The 19693-nt window shown below is 39.9% G+C and overlaps 1 protein-coding gene across 3 annotated transcripts; it reads right to left on the bottom strand.

Annotated features, from left to right (window-relative positions):
* Nucleotides 1–2859: 2859 nt before the first annotated feature.
* Nucleotides 2860–19629, bottom strand: LOC137127842 (potassium voltage-gated channel subfamily A member 10). 3 transcript variants are annotated; one of them, XM_067505305.1, is made up of 3 exons: nt 12460–19629; nt 12107–12198; nt 2860–6816 (listed from the first exon to the last, which is right to left on the bottom strand). In XM_067505305.1, the coding sequence occupies exon 3, from the start codon at nt 6648–6650 to the stop codon at nt 4959–4961; it is 1692 nt and encodes a 563-aa protein (XP_067361406.1). In that variant the 5' UTR covers nt 6651–6816; nt 12107–12198; nt 12460–19629; the 3' UTR covers nt 2860–4958. The 3 variants fall into 3 exon arrangements, with proteins under 3 accessions (XP_067361406.1, XP_067361407.1, XP_067361408.1); XM_067505306.1 differs by lacking the exon at nt 12460–19629 and having other exon boundaries at nt 12107–12446; XM_067505307.1 differs by lacking the exons at nt 12107–12198; nt 12460–19629 and adding an exon at nt 7748–12095.
* Nucleotides 19630–19693: the final 64 nt, after the last annotated feature.

The following is a 19693-nucleotide window of genomic DNA, read 5'->3' as shown; positions in this document are numbered from 1 at the left end:
TCTGACCTCAAAATTATAGATGGCAGTAAGTGCATCCAGGCAGAGCAGAACAGAGCTAACAAAGCATACAAACTCAAATGGACACTGGAGAAAACTATGGCTCTATTATCACACTTCAGTAATGTATTAATTACCCTAAACACTTAATTGATTTATTATTACATTCATTATAATGGATTATTTTATGCATAGTAAGGCCCCGTCAAACATTTCTTTGAGCCACTCTAAATTATTAAGGTAGACCAAAATGACATTTAAATAATTGAAGATTTTAGGAACTAAGTCCTTCGCCCCAAGGTCTCAATCAAGATCACATTTGTTTGTTGTGAAAAGGAATATTCTCTATTAACATTTACCAATTACATTTTCTCCTGGCAACAACTGCCCATAAAAGTAGAAATTAAATTTTGCCTAAACTTCACATATTGAGAGATTGTAGGTAGTTCTATCTCAAATGCAGATCACAACCATATCTGCCATATTTGTTCTCCTTGAAGAACTGACACTTAACTATAAAGATAACAATATTCTATATTTGTGTCACAACAAATATCATTCAAAGATGTTTTAGTCTTTGTCTCAGTACTTTCTCACTAACTCATCTTTGTCCACTCAGTCCCACGCACCAGAAGACACAAATCCTTTAAAACATGTCACAAATATAAGGAGTAAACAACGCATTTGTTGGAACTACTTTCAGTTGTGGATTAACAGACATTTGGTTCTGTAGTGCATATTAGCAGTGTGACAGTGTATATGACGTAAAATTAAAATATTCCACAGTGACCCTGTAGGTATCTGATGGCAATGGAGATGACACAGGTAAATAAGTTTTATCACTTGGTAGTAAGTTCAGTGTATTGATAGTTTTGGTCTTTTCATGGCAAAAGTGAAAACCTAGCACCAGCCTTGTTAATTAAGAAAAAAAAATAAAGCAAAACAATTCATTTAAAGTTGACTTTGACCCTAACTTTCAATAAAACATATATTTAAGTTTATTTATATGTTACTTTGACCCTTGACAATGCATGGGAAGCCTCTGTGACATCACACATTTCCAGTACAGGTGATGACAACAGAAGTAAAAAAAAATAAATAGAAAGACTTGCCAAAGCAAACATTATCTCATTGTGTCACACGGTGTCATGGCCTGAGCTGGGTGTGTCCCCCTGCCTGTCCTCCATCCTATCCAGTGCTGAGAGAGCAGACAAACCTCACAGATTTTATTTAGCTCATTGCAAAAATACTGTATGCTGCTCAGTTGTTTTTTGCACTTTTCTGAAGAATATTTCTTTTTTGATGTATTTGTTCATATTAGCCCTGTGACCATTATCCATGTCTGTATGTTCTTGCTAAGCAAAGTCAGGGCAGAGATACCATGGCTCAAGTAATGTACAGTAAGTGAGCACAGCAAAACTTTAATCGATATTAAACCCATGAGAATTCATTTGACACTCAATATTACAGCTGCAGCCCTGCATTCTCACAAGTGTAATGGCAAGGTCACTGCAGCAGTGATCCAGTCTGATACCACCAGTGCTCGGTTCTGCATCCATAAGAGTTGGTAAATGGTCACTGGAAGAAACTGAAAACTTGGAGGGGTTGTGTTCAAAAGCATGCAGCACAGTAACTTGCCTTCTGGAGGGCGTGGATTACAGGGTATAACTTATAAAGTGTCTGCTGAGCAAACAGTAACTAAATCCACTGACGTGAGACTTACTGTACGAACTCCCGTGTGAGGCCTGGCCATTGTTTTTCTTGAAGCAGTGGGACGCGGCACGTTACCAACTTAGAGAGTAAAGGGAAGAACAGAGTTGTGCAGAGGGGTATTTTTAGATCCATTAGGGTTGCAGTACAGTCTGCTGTGTCACAGTGACTGAACCATCTGCTTGTCTTTGAATGGATTTCCTGGGGTGAACCTTTATCAAAGGCAGGATTGATCTGATCTTTTCGTGGAACACCTGATGAATTATACATGACAGTCTCACACTGGCATTGACCTTGCCAGAGCCACCCGTCTGTTAAATGCTAAAATGCTATCAGTCCTCATCTTTGGGATATCGCTGCACGATCAGTGATCAGCAGGGCAGCCCGCTGACCCAACTGTTAACTAGGGATAAGATTAGCAAGCTGTGAAGAGACTGCAAATGCATTCCAGCACGAAACAACTTCAATAGCTTTGTCCTGCTGATGCAGAAAATCTTAAATTACAGCCATTACGTGTACAGAAGGGGCACAGATAACGTTTGTTTGAACATACTTTTAATGTGACTGTATGGGCAATAAAGCATCAAGTGAAACTGCCAGCTCTGAGCCTTGGAGGCCAAGATAGATAATGTTATAAATGATTCATCTGGGTCTGCATATTTAATTTGCTGCTTTTGCTTTTGACACTATAGTCAAAGTCACTGTTAAGCTAGAATTTCTCCATCTAGTGAGAAGTTGTGCCAATAGATAGAAAAGTATTTTTAATGCACATCCCAGAGTGCAATAAAAACTCTTCAACATGGTTTTTCGGTTTTCCATCTGTTCCATTTCTGCATGATTCGATCAGCGACTCTGATCCTCCCACCTATTTTAGGCAGGCTGTACTATAGTCATTTCTTCCTTAGATAACAGGCTTGTTAGAGAACACACAGCGAGAAACGTCTGCTGTTCCACTCTGCCATGACACCTGATATAAATAAGCATTTACGTGATAGTGTCATGGTTTGCAGTGTGGGGGGGGGGGTTCCGTCATGACATCAGCACTGAGAACGCGTTAACAGCAGCTAACTTGAGGTGAAAATGAGTTTTTAGGGCTAAAAGCTTTACACTGACACTCTGGCACCTCCTTTAAACACCATTATAGTTCAACACTGGAAGAAAAAAGTTTTTAATACTTGCTTCAAAGTAGCTTGATGTCATAAAGTCTCAGGTACAGATATTGAAAAAGAAATTACAGTTGGGTACAAAACTTTCCATCCTCTTTTTTTGAAATGAAAAACACAGTAAAACTAACGTAACAGTTAATGTGAATACAAGTTCATTTTTAATAACTTACCATTTTACTATAACCTTTTTTTATACACCCCTTGGCCATTTTCGTTGCTTCTGATGAACATGAACATTTGTAGTATCTAAATGTACATTATTATGATGTTAAGTTTAGGGTTAAGTTTGCATCCCCTTATATGCCATTTTATTGTAACAGGATGCAAACCTCGGCACCCAACTGTAAAGTATCCAAGGGAAACTTTGCTCAGGTAGAATACATGTTTAATGAAAGGCACTCTTTATAAGATAAATAAAACATAGCACGTTATGACACTGTATTATACAACATTGACATACACAGTAACAGTCCTCAAATAATAAGTGCTTTAAAACATAATAAAGTGCTGAGTACGAACTGGAGTAAATGATGTCACCTAATTGCATTTCATTTTTAATAGTTATTGCTTTTTTCATGAAAAAAATAAAACATATTTTTAATCATTATCACATATTGTAGGGAAAAGGCTTTGAATTACATCCATTTCCAGTTCTATACAAGCTGTTATTTATGTATAATAAACTCACATAGTATACAGTACATTTTTAACATTGACATGTGGCATGCATGGACAGAGACCTAGGAACAAAGAAGATTTTAGTTTGGGCCCCCACTGTTCCTATTACCATAGGTACTACATTTACCTTCTTCCACACCTTTTCAATCTCAGCTTCTCATGTTGCTATCACACCCATGCTGATCTGTTTGTCCACACAAAACCCTTTAAAGTATATTTCATTACCACATGGAATATAATAACCACCTATTTAGTTAAAATAATACAATAAATTTTGCTATGATGAATATGTCAAACTTCATAATAAGAGTTCCCATGCAATACACATAGGTGAACAAAGGTAAATGGACAAATTATGATTGTCCATTCAATCCTACATTTCTATACAGTCTAATAGGTACAGTTCCCTGCCAACAGCTGATGGTGTAAAGCTCCAAAAGTGCTGTAAGAAATATGTACAAAAAACACTGATATGAATTTTAAAGGGTAACTTCACAATATAAATAGTTAAAAGTAGGCAAATGTTCATAATCTGGTGCAATAATGCCAAACTATAACAATAACAATAATAATAGTGACAAAATGCTATGATTTAATAACTGAAACAGCTGCAGGCAGGTACTGTGTGTACCGTAGTACAGTGAATGTTAACCAGTGTCATGATTTGATTTATATTTTGCAGCCTAATGTAGCCTATCTACAAGATTAATAGCAGACATGCTAACATGCCAATTATTTATTATACACCTATTGTTAAACTGTGTAATATGGGGAAGTGCTGCCGGCTGAGCCTTCACAACAACAGATTTGCTGATAAGACATTGAGTGTGCTGATCGTCCCTGTCCTTGAAAATCACACCAAGTTTCATCTAGGTTTCACTGAATATGACTAACAGGGAACTGTGGTGTAATATGAGCTGCACACTTTCAGCATAAACATGTTTATTTTTGATTTCTTTTCTTCTGTGGATTACATTACTGTGGTACAAACCAGAAGGATATTTTAAAACTCACTGCGCCTTCCACATCTAAAACAAATTTCTATTTTCATGTTGACATTAGTTTTGTCTGTAGTACAAATGAGCCATCAGATTTTTCTTTAAATTGCACTTGATGAAAGATAATTATACCTTTTATTTACAACCTTTAACTCCGTCTCGTCAAAGATAAAAGAAATAGCTGGTGCCGATTTGTTTTAATTGCACTTTGACACAATCACAAGCGGACATATGACTTATGTAAAGGCTGTCTCAACACACAGTGCCTGTTAATACTGTAGAAATGTGCAGAAAATGGTGCCATGTTCAGAAAACAAAAATGGTGAGACACATTTATCCAAGAGTATCTGACTAACGAATATGTTTGGTTTGATCCACGTGTTTTTCTTGCCCTTAGTTAGTTACTGTCTTAGTGCATGCCATTCTTTTCATTCTGCCACGTGCCGTTACTTTTGTTTAGCGAGGGTGTGCTTCCACACTTGTTAGCAGCTGACATTTTCTGGGCTGCCTCTGTTGCAGCATCCATCATCTGTTTCTCCTCCTGCTCAGTCTCGCGGTGGTAAAAATAGTTAAAGTTGGAAACAATGACAGGGACGGGCAAAGCAATGGTCAGGACACCAGCAATGGCACAGAGGGTGCCCACCATTTTGCCTCCTATGGTGATAGGGCACATGTCCCCATAGCCCACAGTGGTCATTGTCACCACAGCCCACCAGAAGCCATCAGGGATGCTAACAAACTGTGTCTGGGGTTCATCCACTTCTGCAAAGTAGATGGCACTTGAGAAAAGAATGACTCCTATAAAAAGGAAAAAGATGAGCAGCCCCAGTTCCTGCATACTGGCTTTCAAGGTCTGACCCAAGATCTGGAGGCCTTTTGAATGTCGGGATAGCTTAAAGATTCTGAAAACTCTCACTAGACGGATGATTCTTAGGATAGCCAGAGACATGTTCTGACCAGAGTTCATATCATCATCAGGAGTCGTAGCCAGCTCTGTGCCCAGGGTTACAAAGTAGGGAATTATGGAGACTATGTCAATGATATTCATGATGTTATTGAAGAAATCACTTTTGCTGGGGCACACCACAAAGCGGACACTGAGCTCAAAGCAGAACCAAATGATGCAAATGGTCTCTACAATGAAAAAGGGGTCCGTGAGATAAGCCATCACATCTTTAGTGGCGGGATGAGGGGCAGAAGTGTCCTGCGTGTTATTAAACGCCTGTGTTAAACCTGGGACTAACTCACTGTCAATCCTGAACTCTGGCAGTGTCTCCAAGCAGAAGATGAAGATGGAAATGACGATGACAAACACAGAAACCAAAGCTAGAGATTTTGCTGCACTGGAACTCTCTGGGTATTCAAACAACAGCCAGAACTGTCGCTTAAGTTCATTGCTGGGCAAAAGGACCTCTGGCTCTTTAATAAATCCTTCATCTTCACGGAACTGCTCCATCGCCTCATGACCCAACTCATAGAAAATAATTTCATTTGCAAAAACATCTAAGGGGACATTAGCTGGTCTGCGGATTCGACCCCCAGACTGATAGAAGTACAAAATCCCATCAAACGATGGACGGTTTCTGTCAAAAAAATATTCGTTTCTCATTGGATCAAAGTAGCTTATCCTCTTCATGGGGTCACCGAGGAGTGTTTCTGGAAACTTACTCAGGGTGCTGAGCTGGGTTTCAAACATAAGGCCTGAAACATTGATGACAAGTTTCTCGTCTTTTTCTTCCTCATAATTCTTTTCAAACAAATCTTCATTCTCATAGCAATCCTTAGCCATTTTACTAAAGACGCTGTCAGTGGGTGACTCACTGTTGATCAGGAGCTTCAGATTAGAGATTAAACTCCCACTGCTGGAGTTCACTTTGGTGGTCAGAGTCGCAGGAGTGGACGGTGACAGCCCGTCTTGAGCAGACGAATGTCCAGGTTGACCTCTTTGTGGCGACTGCTTAGGAGAAGTCAGGGGATGGGTTAACAGGTTGTGATCAGGGGCATCCGAGGTTGGTGAAGTTGGGTAGCCAGAGTCACTCGGGTCGCCCAGGTTGATGCCGACATCGTCCATGTTCTCAAAATTAACAAGAGGCACCTCCATTGCCTGTCCCGTCACCACCCGCCGCTCCGTCTTTTAGTCTGGTTGGAGTGCACGAGGCAGAGGAGACACCACCAGCAGTGCCACGCTGAAGACCTTGGCAGGGCCTCCGTCCTCCTCGTCATTCAGGCAGCTATATGCTGCTTTTAGTTTAAGTCCTGTGCGTAATCTGTGAAAGACGAATGAAAACCAAAGTTGGGTTATATTTAGTTAAATGGTGCATTGTAGGTTTGTTGGTAAAGAGATTTTACTGTCAGCTCCTTTTTGCATCAGCAGTGAACCTGCCATCTGATACTGTGCTTGTACGGTAATTTTTTTTCCCTCCAATTCTCTCCAATGACCTAACTGAAAACACAAACTCAGCTAATTTGGCTGTGAAAGTGCTTACACTGACTATGGATAGTGTTATTGCTGATGATGTGCTAAAAACTTAACATGCTTCATTCCCTTATGGAAAAATATCTGAGCCTTCTCTTTTGACGGAAAGTCAAAAGAGGCTCATCAAAAACAAAAAAACATTAATTCCATACACTATATTACTTTTGTTTGAACGGCAGTTTCTAACACACTTGATTAATCCAAACCAAACCTGTTCAGGGAAGTCCATCAGCATCACATTTATCTCTAAGTAGCAGTTTATCATTCCATTGGTCTGGTTCAGACAGGTAACCAAATCCCGACACACGCCGTTAAGTTGCAACCTCTGTGTCCACTTGACACCAAGCGCTGTGCACACTCTGCAAAAAGACTCTTCTGGCTCAGTTTCCACTTGGAATGGGACAGATAACCATCTAGACTGTAGAATTGAATCTTATTAAGATGGGGCTTATTCAAAAAATAAGTATTTATTCTACAACGTCAGCAAAGTCAAAGAACAGCTGCAAGATGCAAAGAGTGAGAAAACGCAGTTAGTCTATCATGTGTTTCTAAATGCAACGTCTTGCTGCCAAAATGTTACCAATTCCCTTTTCTATTCCCCATGGACATAGAAACAACAGCTCCACGGAACATAAACACCTTTAAAAGATTGAAGCATCATCACCCGCAAATGCGTGCAAACAGTTCAAATCCAGCTGTGTGCAGAAGTCCGCACCACTCACCCGTGTTCCTCTGGTCCTGGAGAAGTTGTCGTGCCCTCACTACCTTGTCTGGCAGCTCCGCTGTGCTCCCCCTGTCTACCTTCACCCTCTCCCTCATCCAGTCTCACAGTCAAGAGAGTCTCTACATCTATTAAAGCTCCCACTGGGTAATTTAATACCCTATACGAAACCGGAGACCAGAGATACCCACACAGTCTCACAAACATGCATGTGCGCACGCACACACACACACACACACACACACACACACACACACACACACGCACACACACACACGCACACATACAGACAACTCACTTTACCGTAGTTTGAATGTGAGGTCACCCCGCTTTGTTCTCTCTGCTCCCTCCTCTGTCAGTGGGATAAGTGAGGATGTTATAGGTAGTTCCGTGATAGGAGATTTACTCTGCATGAGCCAATCGCTGTTTGATGTGGCGAAGGAAAAGGGGAGTCCACTCTTTCCCCCCTTTCCTGCAGACTAAGCACATGCACATCATCCCATCCATCCTCACATTGGGGCTTAAACTGTATTCTTTCCCTGCTACATAATTGTCATAGCTCTCTATACCTGCAGGAGCGCGCACCTGACTTTGTCTTTTTTACATCCTTAGTAAAACCTGCTGCCTTTCATCTGACATCAGTATGCTATGAATTTGTACTGGCACTGAAACTTTTCCCAAATAATTTCGAGCCTCCCCAGCTATGTTATCATTTTATAAAAGGCGGCCCTGACTCTCCTGATGCAAATATGTAAACAGATGCCAGTTCCAGTTTGGACAACAAATATTAGGTAGCACATTAGAATCGGATTTATCGATTCATACTTCAGTTTTTAACAAAGGTAATTCACTCTAGGTCCACAGTTCCCCTCAGAGGTGTAAAGTATAGATTTGTAAAAAGAGTCGATAGAGATGGGAGAGTAAAAACAGTCCTTTTACAAGAAAATACTGCAAATGTGATTTCTTTTCCATTTCTGTCCCTGCCAACTCCAGCACCCTGTGCCTACCAGCAACTGAAGGTTTGTAAGATTAATTAAGTAGCTCTGTAGCTTGTGCCAAGCCTAATTAAATGGTTAAATACACATTACAGAAAGGCTACACTTCCACACTTCTTAGTTTTGCTAAAATCTCTAGAGGAGTAAAAACTTTAATCAAAAGTTAATGCTGTGCCTTTTTAGAACTGTGGCCAATTTGGCAACATAGGTTGAATATTGTGTTACCTGATAGAGAAACAGATGTCTGTAGTCAGAAATCATTCCCTCACCTCACCGCCATCCTGCTGCAGCCAGGAATTGGCTGTCCCCTGTGACACTGCAGTGCAAGCAGCACCACTGCAGGTACATGGCTTCAAGGTCACAGAAAACTTTACACTCTATGCTTTGCTATTCATCACATACTGTCACCTCCAGGAATGTTATTACATGTGCTCACAGGAGCATCCGTTCACCTCTACCTGAGATATACATTCAGGAATGCCAGCATAGAGCACAGCAATGCAGGGACCAGCACTGGCACACACAAACATCACTTACCTGACTCATGATATTTCTCTTTTGTGATTCTGCACCATCCTAAGCATGTCATTAAGAATGCGGTCAGGTAAGGCACAACTTAAGCAGGCAAAGAGAAATCCAGAGATAAGCAGAGAGGGCTCCACCATGTGCTGCAGGGACCGGACTTAGAGGGTAAAAAGAAAACAACTACATGCATTTATGACCGCAAAAATGGGAAAGCGGAGGTAAATAGGTGATGAGTTACAGGCTGCAGCCCTCCTCACTTTCACTTTTCCTGACATGGTACCTCTATCCTACACAGCCCTCTTCCTACTCCCAATGACACCGTCACCTTAGCCATTAACAGACTGTGTTGACAAAGCAGTTCGTCCATCAGCGTGCTCGTGCATTAGTTATACTGACACTGAACATAAACACCTCAGACGCTGCTTTGTGTTTCTCCACTTTGAGCCATGGACAATTGGCAAGAAACCCAACATTTGCTGTGCAAAACACAAATAACATTCTCAACACTGAATTCTTCAGTAATGTAACAATAACACTCTAAAATATGTAATAATAGTTATTAAACTACAACAAATAAGAATGCTGCTAAACTTACTTATCAAGCATCTGCACTCTCTAAAGCTGTAAACAATCTGTTTTTTACATGGTTTCAGATCTACCTCTGTTCTTCTCTTATTGGATCTCAGTGCAGCTTTTAACACATAGCTTATTCCTTGGTGTCTCAGGACTTGCCCTTGCCTGGCTAAAATACTTGCTATGCAAATGATACTCATATGCTGTACGTCCCTGTAGAGGTAGACAATCCTCTCAGATTACTACATTGCAGTCTTGCTTCTGTGCTTTGAAAAAAATGGATATAAAACAACTTCCTGCTCTTGAATTACAATAAACGGAAATGCTGGTCACTGGCATAACTCAGACACCAATCTTAAATGGAAGTGCTCATACTTGTCTGATGTCCTTTAAGTTTATTCTGTCTCTTGCTTTTTGTTCACAGAGATTTTAAAAGAAATCAGATGACTACAGGGCCGGTACCTATCAAGCCCTTTTCCTTAGATTAATCTCCCTCCGAACATCACTCAGTCTGACTAAGTAGAGGTTTTTGAATCCAAACTTAAAACTCGTTTACATGCCCCAACCTTTAATTAGTGACTTACTTACAGACCATTGCAGGATTGGTTCAGGCCAATTCCTGGTTTCAGTGTCAAATTTTTTACTTAATGTGTAAACCCAGTAGGTAAAGTATTGTCCACACAGTTCTGTCAAGGCTGTAGTTTTACTGTAAATTACTGCATCATCTGTTTAATTTTTTCAAAGCACATGAGCATCCAGGCTGTGGGCCTCACCTCACCCTCTCTCTCTGTCCTTTCTATGTGAGGAGCTTGTGTTTTCAAGACAATATCTCGTGGTGGCACCTGGCAGTTGCTCATTGCCTCCCAGCTTAAAGTTGTGTTTGTGCCTTCCTGTTGCTCTTCTTTCCTTTTTTCTCTCCATTCTCCATTCACCCCCAATGTTTGAGGCAGATGGCTGCCCACCCTGGAACTGGTTCTGATAAAGGTTTCTTTCAGACAACACAAAATGTGCCTTAAAACCAGAAATGCATTTCGAATTACAATCTGAGAGAAATTACTTGTTTGAAGGGCTCAGTTGTCGAAAATAATACATTTACTAAGAATCAATCTAAAACAACAGCTTAAAATCAAGATCGTAAAATCCACCAGCTTATACTTCAGTGACTCTAAGTTTGGCCCTGTTAGATCTAACTGCAGAAGGCTCCATGGAGCTAAAGCAGCACAAACCCACACGCTTTAATCCCGTGTAGTTTGGGCCTTTGTTCTATAACATCTACTCCCCTCACTTCTCATCCTTTCTTTACTATCACTATTAGACAATGGCATAAAAACAAAGAGAAAAAAATTCCAACATCAAACTTAAAACTATGGTGTCATAAAAAGGTCTCTTGCTTCCTGAGCTTAACAAACCCATTATGTATGTTTTGCCCAACATCACACATACATTACTGTAAATGATCCACTGCTATGACATGAGTGTTAAAAGCTTTATAATCTTTAGGCCTTATTGCAATACCTGTAGAAGGCCGCGGGTTTAAATCCCACCCCACCAGGGCCACTCTTGTCTATGAGTATGTTAATATTTTTATTTTAAAAGTGAACTGCTTGACATGTTTCTCCACTAAATAGTTCAGGAATAGTCCATTCTTGGCATATGTGGCATTTTACTTGTGTAAGTTGCATGATGGACAGTAACTGGCTTCCAGGCTTGTTGAATGCAAATTAAAAATGAAAACAAGCTTCTATGTCTATAGATTTAAGAGTTTAAACCAGTCCATCACTAAATTGACAGCCATTAAAAGCCGTTTTCTGTCCTCTGTAAATGAATGCTTCCCTTCATTGTTCAGACTGAGGATTTGGCCTGTGGTTCTTACACCCGTGCTGACTGCAAGGACTACTAAGGAGATTATGCAACACATGAGATCAGCTTGGAGAATCACCCTCACAGATAACCAGTGTGGACTAAATACTACAGACTTAATTGAAATGTCTGGATCATTTCCAGGCTCACTAATCAAAAGACAAGTGCTAATCTTGGATGACTTCTTGGACCTGCTACGCTAAAGGAGGAGGCAGCAAACCAGTCACTCAGAGACTCAGTGAATAGTTTACACTTTTCCTTTTTCCGCTGTTACAACATAAATCAACATAACGTTCACAGCACACTGTAGATTACCTCAAAACACACAAACACACAAAAATTCATTAACCGTACAAGTACAATGAATGCCACACACCACCTGCTATTTGGAGCGCAACATTGCTCACCGTTGGTTGGGGAAGACCCATGTCTGCGAGCGCGACAAGCTTTTCCAAAGCCTCCTGGGTTACTGAGCCTCCTCATGTTGCCGCTTGGCCTGCTGCATCATACAAAACAATATTAGAAACATTCATTAGTGAACCTGACAAAACATTTCATAAACATTCCAGTGTGATGGATAAATAATTTCAGCATTGTAATACTCGACAATGTGGTCAAAACTGTGATTAAACAAAAGAGAACAAAATGCTTTTACTATGACCACTATTACATTTATAATGCATCTATGAGGGTTGATTACTGCATTGTGAAAAAAAAAAAACACGTTAATCTTATATTAAAAGCATGGAACTGAACTTACCTCATTATCCGGCAGTGAGAGGAGCTTGTCTTAACTCACTCTTGCATCCTCTTGGATTAAATATCTGATCAGGCAGATGTTTTGAACACAGCTTCGGTCCATTCAGTAACACGCACGTAAACAAATCCTCATGGTGCTTAGTGTTGTCATTGTTGTCATTTCTTCTTTTTTACAGGAAACATATTGTATGAGGCCCCTTTACTTATAAATACATTAAATATTGTAATAATGCAGAAACTGCAACTAAACCTAAAAGCCCTTCACGTGACGTCAGTAGATTTCACTTAAAACTGGTGCATGTTTTGACTCTTGTGAACAAAAAGTGTATTCTTTTCACTCATCTATCTGCCCCTTATCAGTGTGACTTAAGTTTTGACTTAGGCCTAACTTCTGTTTGTGCAGCATGAGGCTCATTTTTCTCATTGCAAGTAAAGTCCTGAGCCTGTCTGTCTGTTGCTCTTGCCTGGCTTTCTATCATATTTCACACTAGAGTGTAGAATTCACTGGTCAGATGCCAGTTTTTCTCACTGGGCTCACCTCTGTTCCCCCTTACCCTTGCCCATTTAGTCTTTGTTGAAAGTCAATGGAGGTGTTGAGTAACAAAAACACAGCCTGTATCCTTGAATCTTGTGGCAACTAAAAACATCTTTAGTCAGAAGCTGCTACATTCATCCTATATTATACATCAGTAGAACAGATTGTTTCAACAGTTCAGCTGCTGTTCTTCATCGGTAGGTTCGTTCATGTCTAGTGATTTGCAGAGAAATAAACAAATGTTAAACAAATAGGTCATACGTGAACAAAATACTAAAACTGATTTCATTCAATTTGTTTCTTGCGCTAAACAAAATCTACCTGACAGATACCTGACTGCATATAATTGAGATGGATATGATGATACAAAGTTATGCACCAAGATGTGTTGTATCTAGCAGGAAGACTGAATGTTAATGGCATTGAAAAAGACATTTAGTGTGGATTGGTCCTGTCTAATTCTCCTAATAAGGTCGGTCTTGGTAACAGTATTGATCCAGCATATTGATCTGTGCATTCATTTTAAAAAGTAAATGTAAAATTGATTCCCAATTCATAATTGGGAACAAGTACAATTGCCTAGTAGTAGACAAAAAAAAATATGTTTTTATGTTAACTGGGCTCTTTTAAACATGAAGTAACCACAGCAACGACGCCTACTGTAGACTAAGACTCACCGCATTAGCATTTAGTGCAACTCACTAGTGAAATTAACAAAACAAAAGGACCGTGTGTGGTTTCGTGAAATCTCAAACAACATCTGGATGGATTGTCATTCATTTCGTACCTGTCAGGATGAACTCCAACACCTCTGGTACAGGAGGTCATGCTTGTTAACATTTTGCTAAAGGCACTGCTGGTATTGTCAGTCCTGTCAGTCCTGCTTTTGCTCTGCTCAGTGACCACAGTAGAAGTGTGATCGCCTATTGCTTTCTTATTTAACAGCTGCAGTATTTTCTGTGGTCGTTGGTACATTTGAATAAAGTCGCATATAAGAAACATTACACAAATCAAAAGCTAAACATAATGGGCCAATGTTAAGTAACTGTACAGGTGAAACTGTTTACAATGCGAGTTTATGATTTTTGCTGCCCAACAGTCAATACTACAGCAAACTAATAATCATTTTATTCCTAATAAAGGTAATTAACATTTGGCATCTACCGCCCACATGATGCTGTCTGTTTTCATCTGAGGCCAATAAAAGCCTTATCACCAGAGTGCAGCTTTAAAACTCCCACAATACCCATCATTCCCTTCTGCTAATATCCTCTCCTGGAACAACATTTCTTGCTGGCTTCTAAAATCTTTCTGCACGAAATCCTTGTGTTGAATCCTCACAATGGCTCTGGTAGCCTCGTCGTATCGGCATGTGCAGGAATGAGATACCCCATCCTGCGTGTGTGTCTCAAAGGTGATGAAAAGCTCTAGTTGCTGCCATGTTACTGGGGACAGATTGACAGGTATTCAACGCAACAAGCACTGGGGGATATCTTATACAGTGGAACGTTGTTGTCATTGTGTAACTGCATGGGTTGCTGCTTTGAGAGAATAGAGCAGCTATGAATCTTTAAAGTTGCTCAAGTGAGGGCACTGGTTTTCACACGCTAATATGGGTCCAGTAGTAGAATAAATAATGGCAGTTTACAGATGTGTAGAAATATTCTGACAGATTACAGATGCTTGTGCTCTTGTATGAGTCGTATTTTCTACTTTTTGTTTTATAGTGCTTGGAACATTTTATCTGACTGTGCGGAGAAGCAGGAACAACATACATGACAAAAATAATTTCTTCCCTTGTATTAAGGCTTAGTTCACCTGCCAGAAGTTTCTGCTGGATCACTCTCTTTGATCAAACATGAATGATAAATGAAGGCAAGCTGCTAAACCTCCTGCACTATCTACTTGCACCTGACGTGAACGCTCCACCCAGGAACCCAATTATGTCAGCAGACAACCAGCTCCAGTTTCTTATGTAATACAGCCATTTACTTTGTATTAGTCACCATAACAGTTTCATAAGTTTAGAATGTGTCAGTGTTGTTTTAACAGCTTGTGCAGCTGTCACATTGTCACATTTGATCCCAAATCTTATAAAAATTATGTCTAATTTTACTTCTTATAAACCAGAATTATGCCCCTGTGTGGGAGATTGTAAAGGGCAGTCTGTGGATCAGGAGATTGAGGAGGTTGTCAGCAGTTTGATCCCCATCTGCTTCAGTGCACATGTTGAGGTGTCACTGAATCACAGGTGTATGTTCCTCACTTGTAAGTTGCTTTGGATAGAAGCATCTAAATGCGAATAAACTGTAAAAGTGCAGGAGGACGTATGCCCAAACAACACACACACACACACACACACACACACACACACACACACACACACACACACACACACACACACACACACACACACACGAAGAGTTCTTGCTTCTGCTGCCAAGCTAATTCTTCAATTGTCACTGTAAATTGGACTGCTTATTAAGCACATCTGAATGTTCCGGTTTCATCAAGATTTAATTTTCTCCAAATGATTCTTCTCTGTTCCAACTGCTGTGATAAAACTATCTTGTATATCTGTTACGATAAGATTTTCTATAAGGCAAATATGCAAATCTCCATGGACATTTGTTAACTGAGTATTAAAACCCCACATATATGATCTGCATGAAGGAAAGTAAGAGGCAGCAGGAGGTCTGAATGCAAAGCAGTTGTGGCATTTTAGATTCCTGTGCACAAGCTCAGAGTGGGAAGTGGGGTGTAAATGGGGTATAAGGCCTTGGGAATGAAATGTGGATAAAATATTAATTCACACAGGATATTTAAAGCTTCTGACATTATTTCCCTGCATTTGCATGTTGGAAATGTCCTTCAAAAGATGTCTACAGTGTGTAGCCAGCAGAGTCCACTTTTACTCCAATGATCACGACAAGAATGATCCCTGGACTGATTTATTTTAACACACAATGAAGGTCATTAAGGTCAGTGCTTGTATGTTTTTCTATAAAGACATTTCTTATAATTATAATTAATAAATGTGTTATAATACAGCAATATGAGCCAATTATTGGTTTTAGATTGTGAGGGATCCTGTGGCTGTTTTTTTGTTTTTTGTTTTTTTTTATGGGTTTTACTCTAAGCTGCCAGCACAGTTGTAAATGTTAATAGCATGAGCAGGACTTGGCAAAAGGACTTGAAAAAGCAGTTGCTATTGACGCCTTGGGAATGAGAGCAGGCTGGCTCTGATGGACTGCAGAATGAAGCTGGATGCAGCAGCTGGTTAGCTTAGCTTAGTGGAATGAATGGGAAAATGGCAATAAAAGCTGCCTACTGGCCGTTCAAAATCTCCATAGCTAACATGAGGTATAAAACCCAAAGTAAAAACAGTGTTTGCTTTAATGGGAGGTGATGTTTCATTGTGTTACTTTGCCAGCGACGATGCCCCGAACATACAGATTAGGTGGTCCTGGTTCTCTCTTCTAATTTTCAATAGAAAAGTCAATTAACGTATCATAGAAATATTTAGATATTTCTGTAAATAAGTAGGGAATAAACAGATTTTGGTTTAGACAAATTTTTTAAATATTATTTCACTAGAAAAATGTTCCAAAACAAACAATTAACAGAGCAGCAGGTAGTGATGCAGAGACATTTATTTCTATTTCTATTCACTCTCCTAGTCAATCAGAGAATTTACTGTAAATAATGTCTCCATGAATGATAAGTTCTTCACCATTTCAATTTATTGTAATTTGATAATGACTAATACCTGAAAGACTGTGCAGAGAGTGACTGGGTGTAGCTGACAGAAGAGCAAGGCAAAGAGAGGGAGGACTGGATGGAGCAGGCTGAATAGATGTCACATGATAATGCGAACTTAAACACCATAATGCAGCTTTAATGACAGATGCATAAATATTAGTAAATAAAATGTTGACACTATTATTTATGACGTATTTGAAAATGTATGTTTTCATGCTTTTCCAATGTTTTTAGCTTGGGAAGTTTAACTTATTTTTACAGTATTTTATTTTGTGCTGATGTCTCCTTGATATGAAAGTATAAATAGCTTCAGCGCTATAAAATATGGACTTTTGGATAATGGGCTCGAGTTGACTCCACATGTCATCACCTCAGCTGACAGACAATTGCCAAACCCACTCTCAGTTGGATTTACTTACTTGGATTTAATTCACTTCAAGAGGAAAAGGGTGTTTATTACTCCCTGCACCTCTCGGGTCAGAAAGCCAGTCCTGCACAGAAAAAAAACACCACAATGACACAGTAAAGCTTCCTGAGTCCTGAGCCTGATGGCCGCTAGGTTTTATTTAACTTCTCCTCCTTTTGCTTATTCAGCCCGCTTTGTCTGTAAAAGTGCAATTAAAAGAACAAATAATTCAGTTTCCTGGTTTTGTGTATGTGCCTTGAGTTCTGACAGGTTCACTGTCCCCAGCATGATGAGATACATGGTTGGTTGATGATCTGGTCTGTGACAACCATAGAGTTGGAGGAGAGTGTGTATTTGCTCCTATACTCATGGAACAGGGCCATGACACCAGTAGTACATTGATCCCCCATATGACGGAGGAAGGAGCAGGGGTGGACATGCCCTTTTGTGACTGGAAATCCTACACTACTGTTACTTATCTCACCACCAAGAGACTGAATTACTGATTTGAGCAATGAAAACCTGCATAGTATTTTGGAAGGAGTCCTCAAATTCTTGAACTTGCTTTACCAGAAGGAAAAGTTGTTACTTTCATCTTTCTGCAAAATTTTTTAAAATGGCACTTGAAATGAATTTATTATATAGATACATTTTTAAATTATATTTTTTAAATTAGTTAATTTATTTTTAAATTAATCATCAAAGTTTGGCTTCTGGATAAAGCATTTGGGCCTTCTATATTACTTAATATTTTTCATTAATTATTATTAATAGTATTGATAAAAGCACTAAATGTAAATGTATCATTATTATAACTAGTAGTATACTACTTTTAATATTTAGGTCAATTCAGAAATGTTCTATCACAAGCCAAATTGATGAAAACTACTTTCTGTTTAACACTGTATCATATTTTACAGGCTGAAGAGCAAACAGGTTCCATTACCTTTGGAATTGATTTAACAAATGTCTTGAACTCTACCTGAGGGATGAAGGACTATTCTTCCTAAGGACATTCCCACATTTGGTGTTTTGATTGTGGTAGTGGACAGCGGGCTGAGGTGTGGTGGTACCCATCTTATTCATCACTCCATTCAGTAACCTCTCCTGCCCTACAAATGGGTGGTGGGGGGGGGCATCCTGAAAGAGACCAGTCTCTTCAGAAAAGAAATGTTTGATTAGTATCAAGGTGATCACCACAGCAGCAGAAGCTGACGTACTGTTATTTCTTCAACAACACCTCTAGAGGGCACTGACGCTTTCTCCTTCATTTTTCCTGACACTGAACAAGGTTCCAACTGAAACTCGACATCTACCTACATCATTTTCATTTTCACAACCATGTAAGCTCAATAGTCTGAACTGCACAGCTTCTTAGGTGAGAAGAGTAACAGTAACAGAAACCTCCAGCGGCAGACATCAGTGCAGGAGGAGTTTATGAGTGTAAGGCTGATCCCTCTTTTTATTGGGGTGTGGCCTGGTGTCAGGGCAGCCCTGATGGACTGCAAGCAAGTCCCACAGTGCTCGTCTCCTAATTGGGAGCATGTAAGAACAATACAATCCTGTGTGACTGCTCAGCTGTGCTCCTGTGGGCATCCTACCATCCCTGACAAACACTAGATGCACAAACATTCCTAATACTACTACTACTACAACAACAACAACAAGAGCAGCAGCAGGAGCAGAAGGCACCTGCAGCATGCCTGTGTCCCCGCTGCCTGTGTCTGCACGCTTCTCGCCGTTTGCCCTGGTTTCAGCAGAGTGAGCTGCCGAGTGTTGCATTGCTGGATCAAAGCAAGACTAATGACTACAGCAGAGGTGTAGCTACACCACTGAGGCCCTAAGTGCAGAGCTGTAGTTAAACCACAGGTGGACAGCAGAAATCAGCTAATTTTAAAAACTGAGGCGTGGATGTGAGAGGTGAGGAGAAGATGCTCATTCAAGTATAAAATCTAAGAACTCAGCAACACAGGAATAGCCATCTTATCTCAGAGTGCAGCAGCAGAATTTATGGAGCAGCAAAAAAAAACACCCAAAAAACACAATGCAATAAATTTAAGTCACAATTTCCTTATGGTGGCTTGTACACATGATGAAAGTCCACTGTGAGCGATTTCCTTGAGAATTATTTCCATTCTCCTCCTCTGCCTTTCCACTCTTCTCTATGTCTCCTCCTCTGCTCGCATTCTTTCTCCCTCCTCCTCTCCTTTCTTCAAAAAAAATGCTATTAATAGAACACCCTGCACTCGCTCTCTCTCTGTGTCTCTCTCTCTCTCTCTCTCTCTCCAAACTGCAGGGAAACTATACCGTGCGCTCAAAGGGAAAAAAAAAAGCAGCTCAAGATACCAGGAGGTAAAATGTCCTCCACATTGCTCACGGCTACAAAGATGCTGGATGTCCTAAGAATAACAACAAAGAGGTCTTTGATTGATTCATGACATTTTGTATCAGCACAGACGCTGTTCGGCTAAAATTAGCTCTTCAAATTATTTGCAGACCAAATAACTTGCGAACAATATGCCGTGGCATTTT

This window comes from Channa argus, chromosome 5 (assembly GCF_033026475.1).
Source record: "Channa argus isolate prfri chromosome 5, Channa argus male v1.0, whole genome shotgun sequence".
NCBI classification, from domain to species: domain Eukaryota; kingdom Metazoa; phylum Chordata; class Actinopteri; order Anabantiformes; family Channidae; genus Channa; species Channa argus.
Note: the sequence above shows the minus strand (reverse complement) of the source record. Positions and strands in the feature narration are given on the sequence as shown.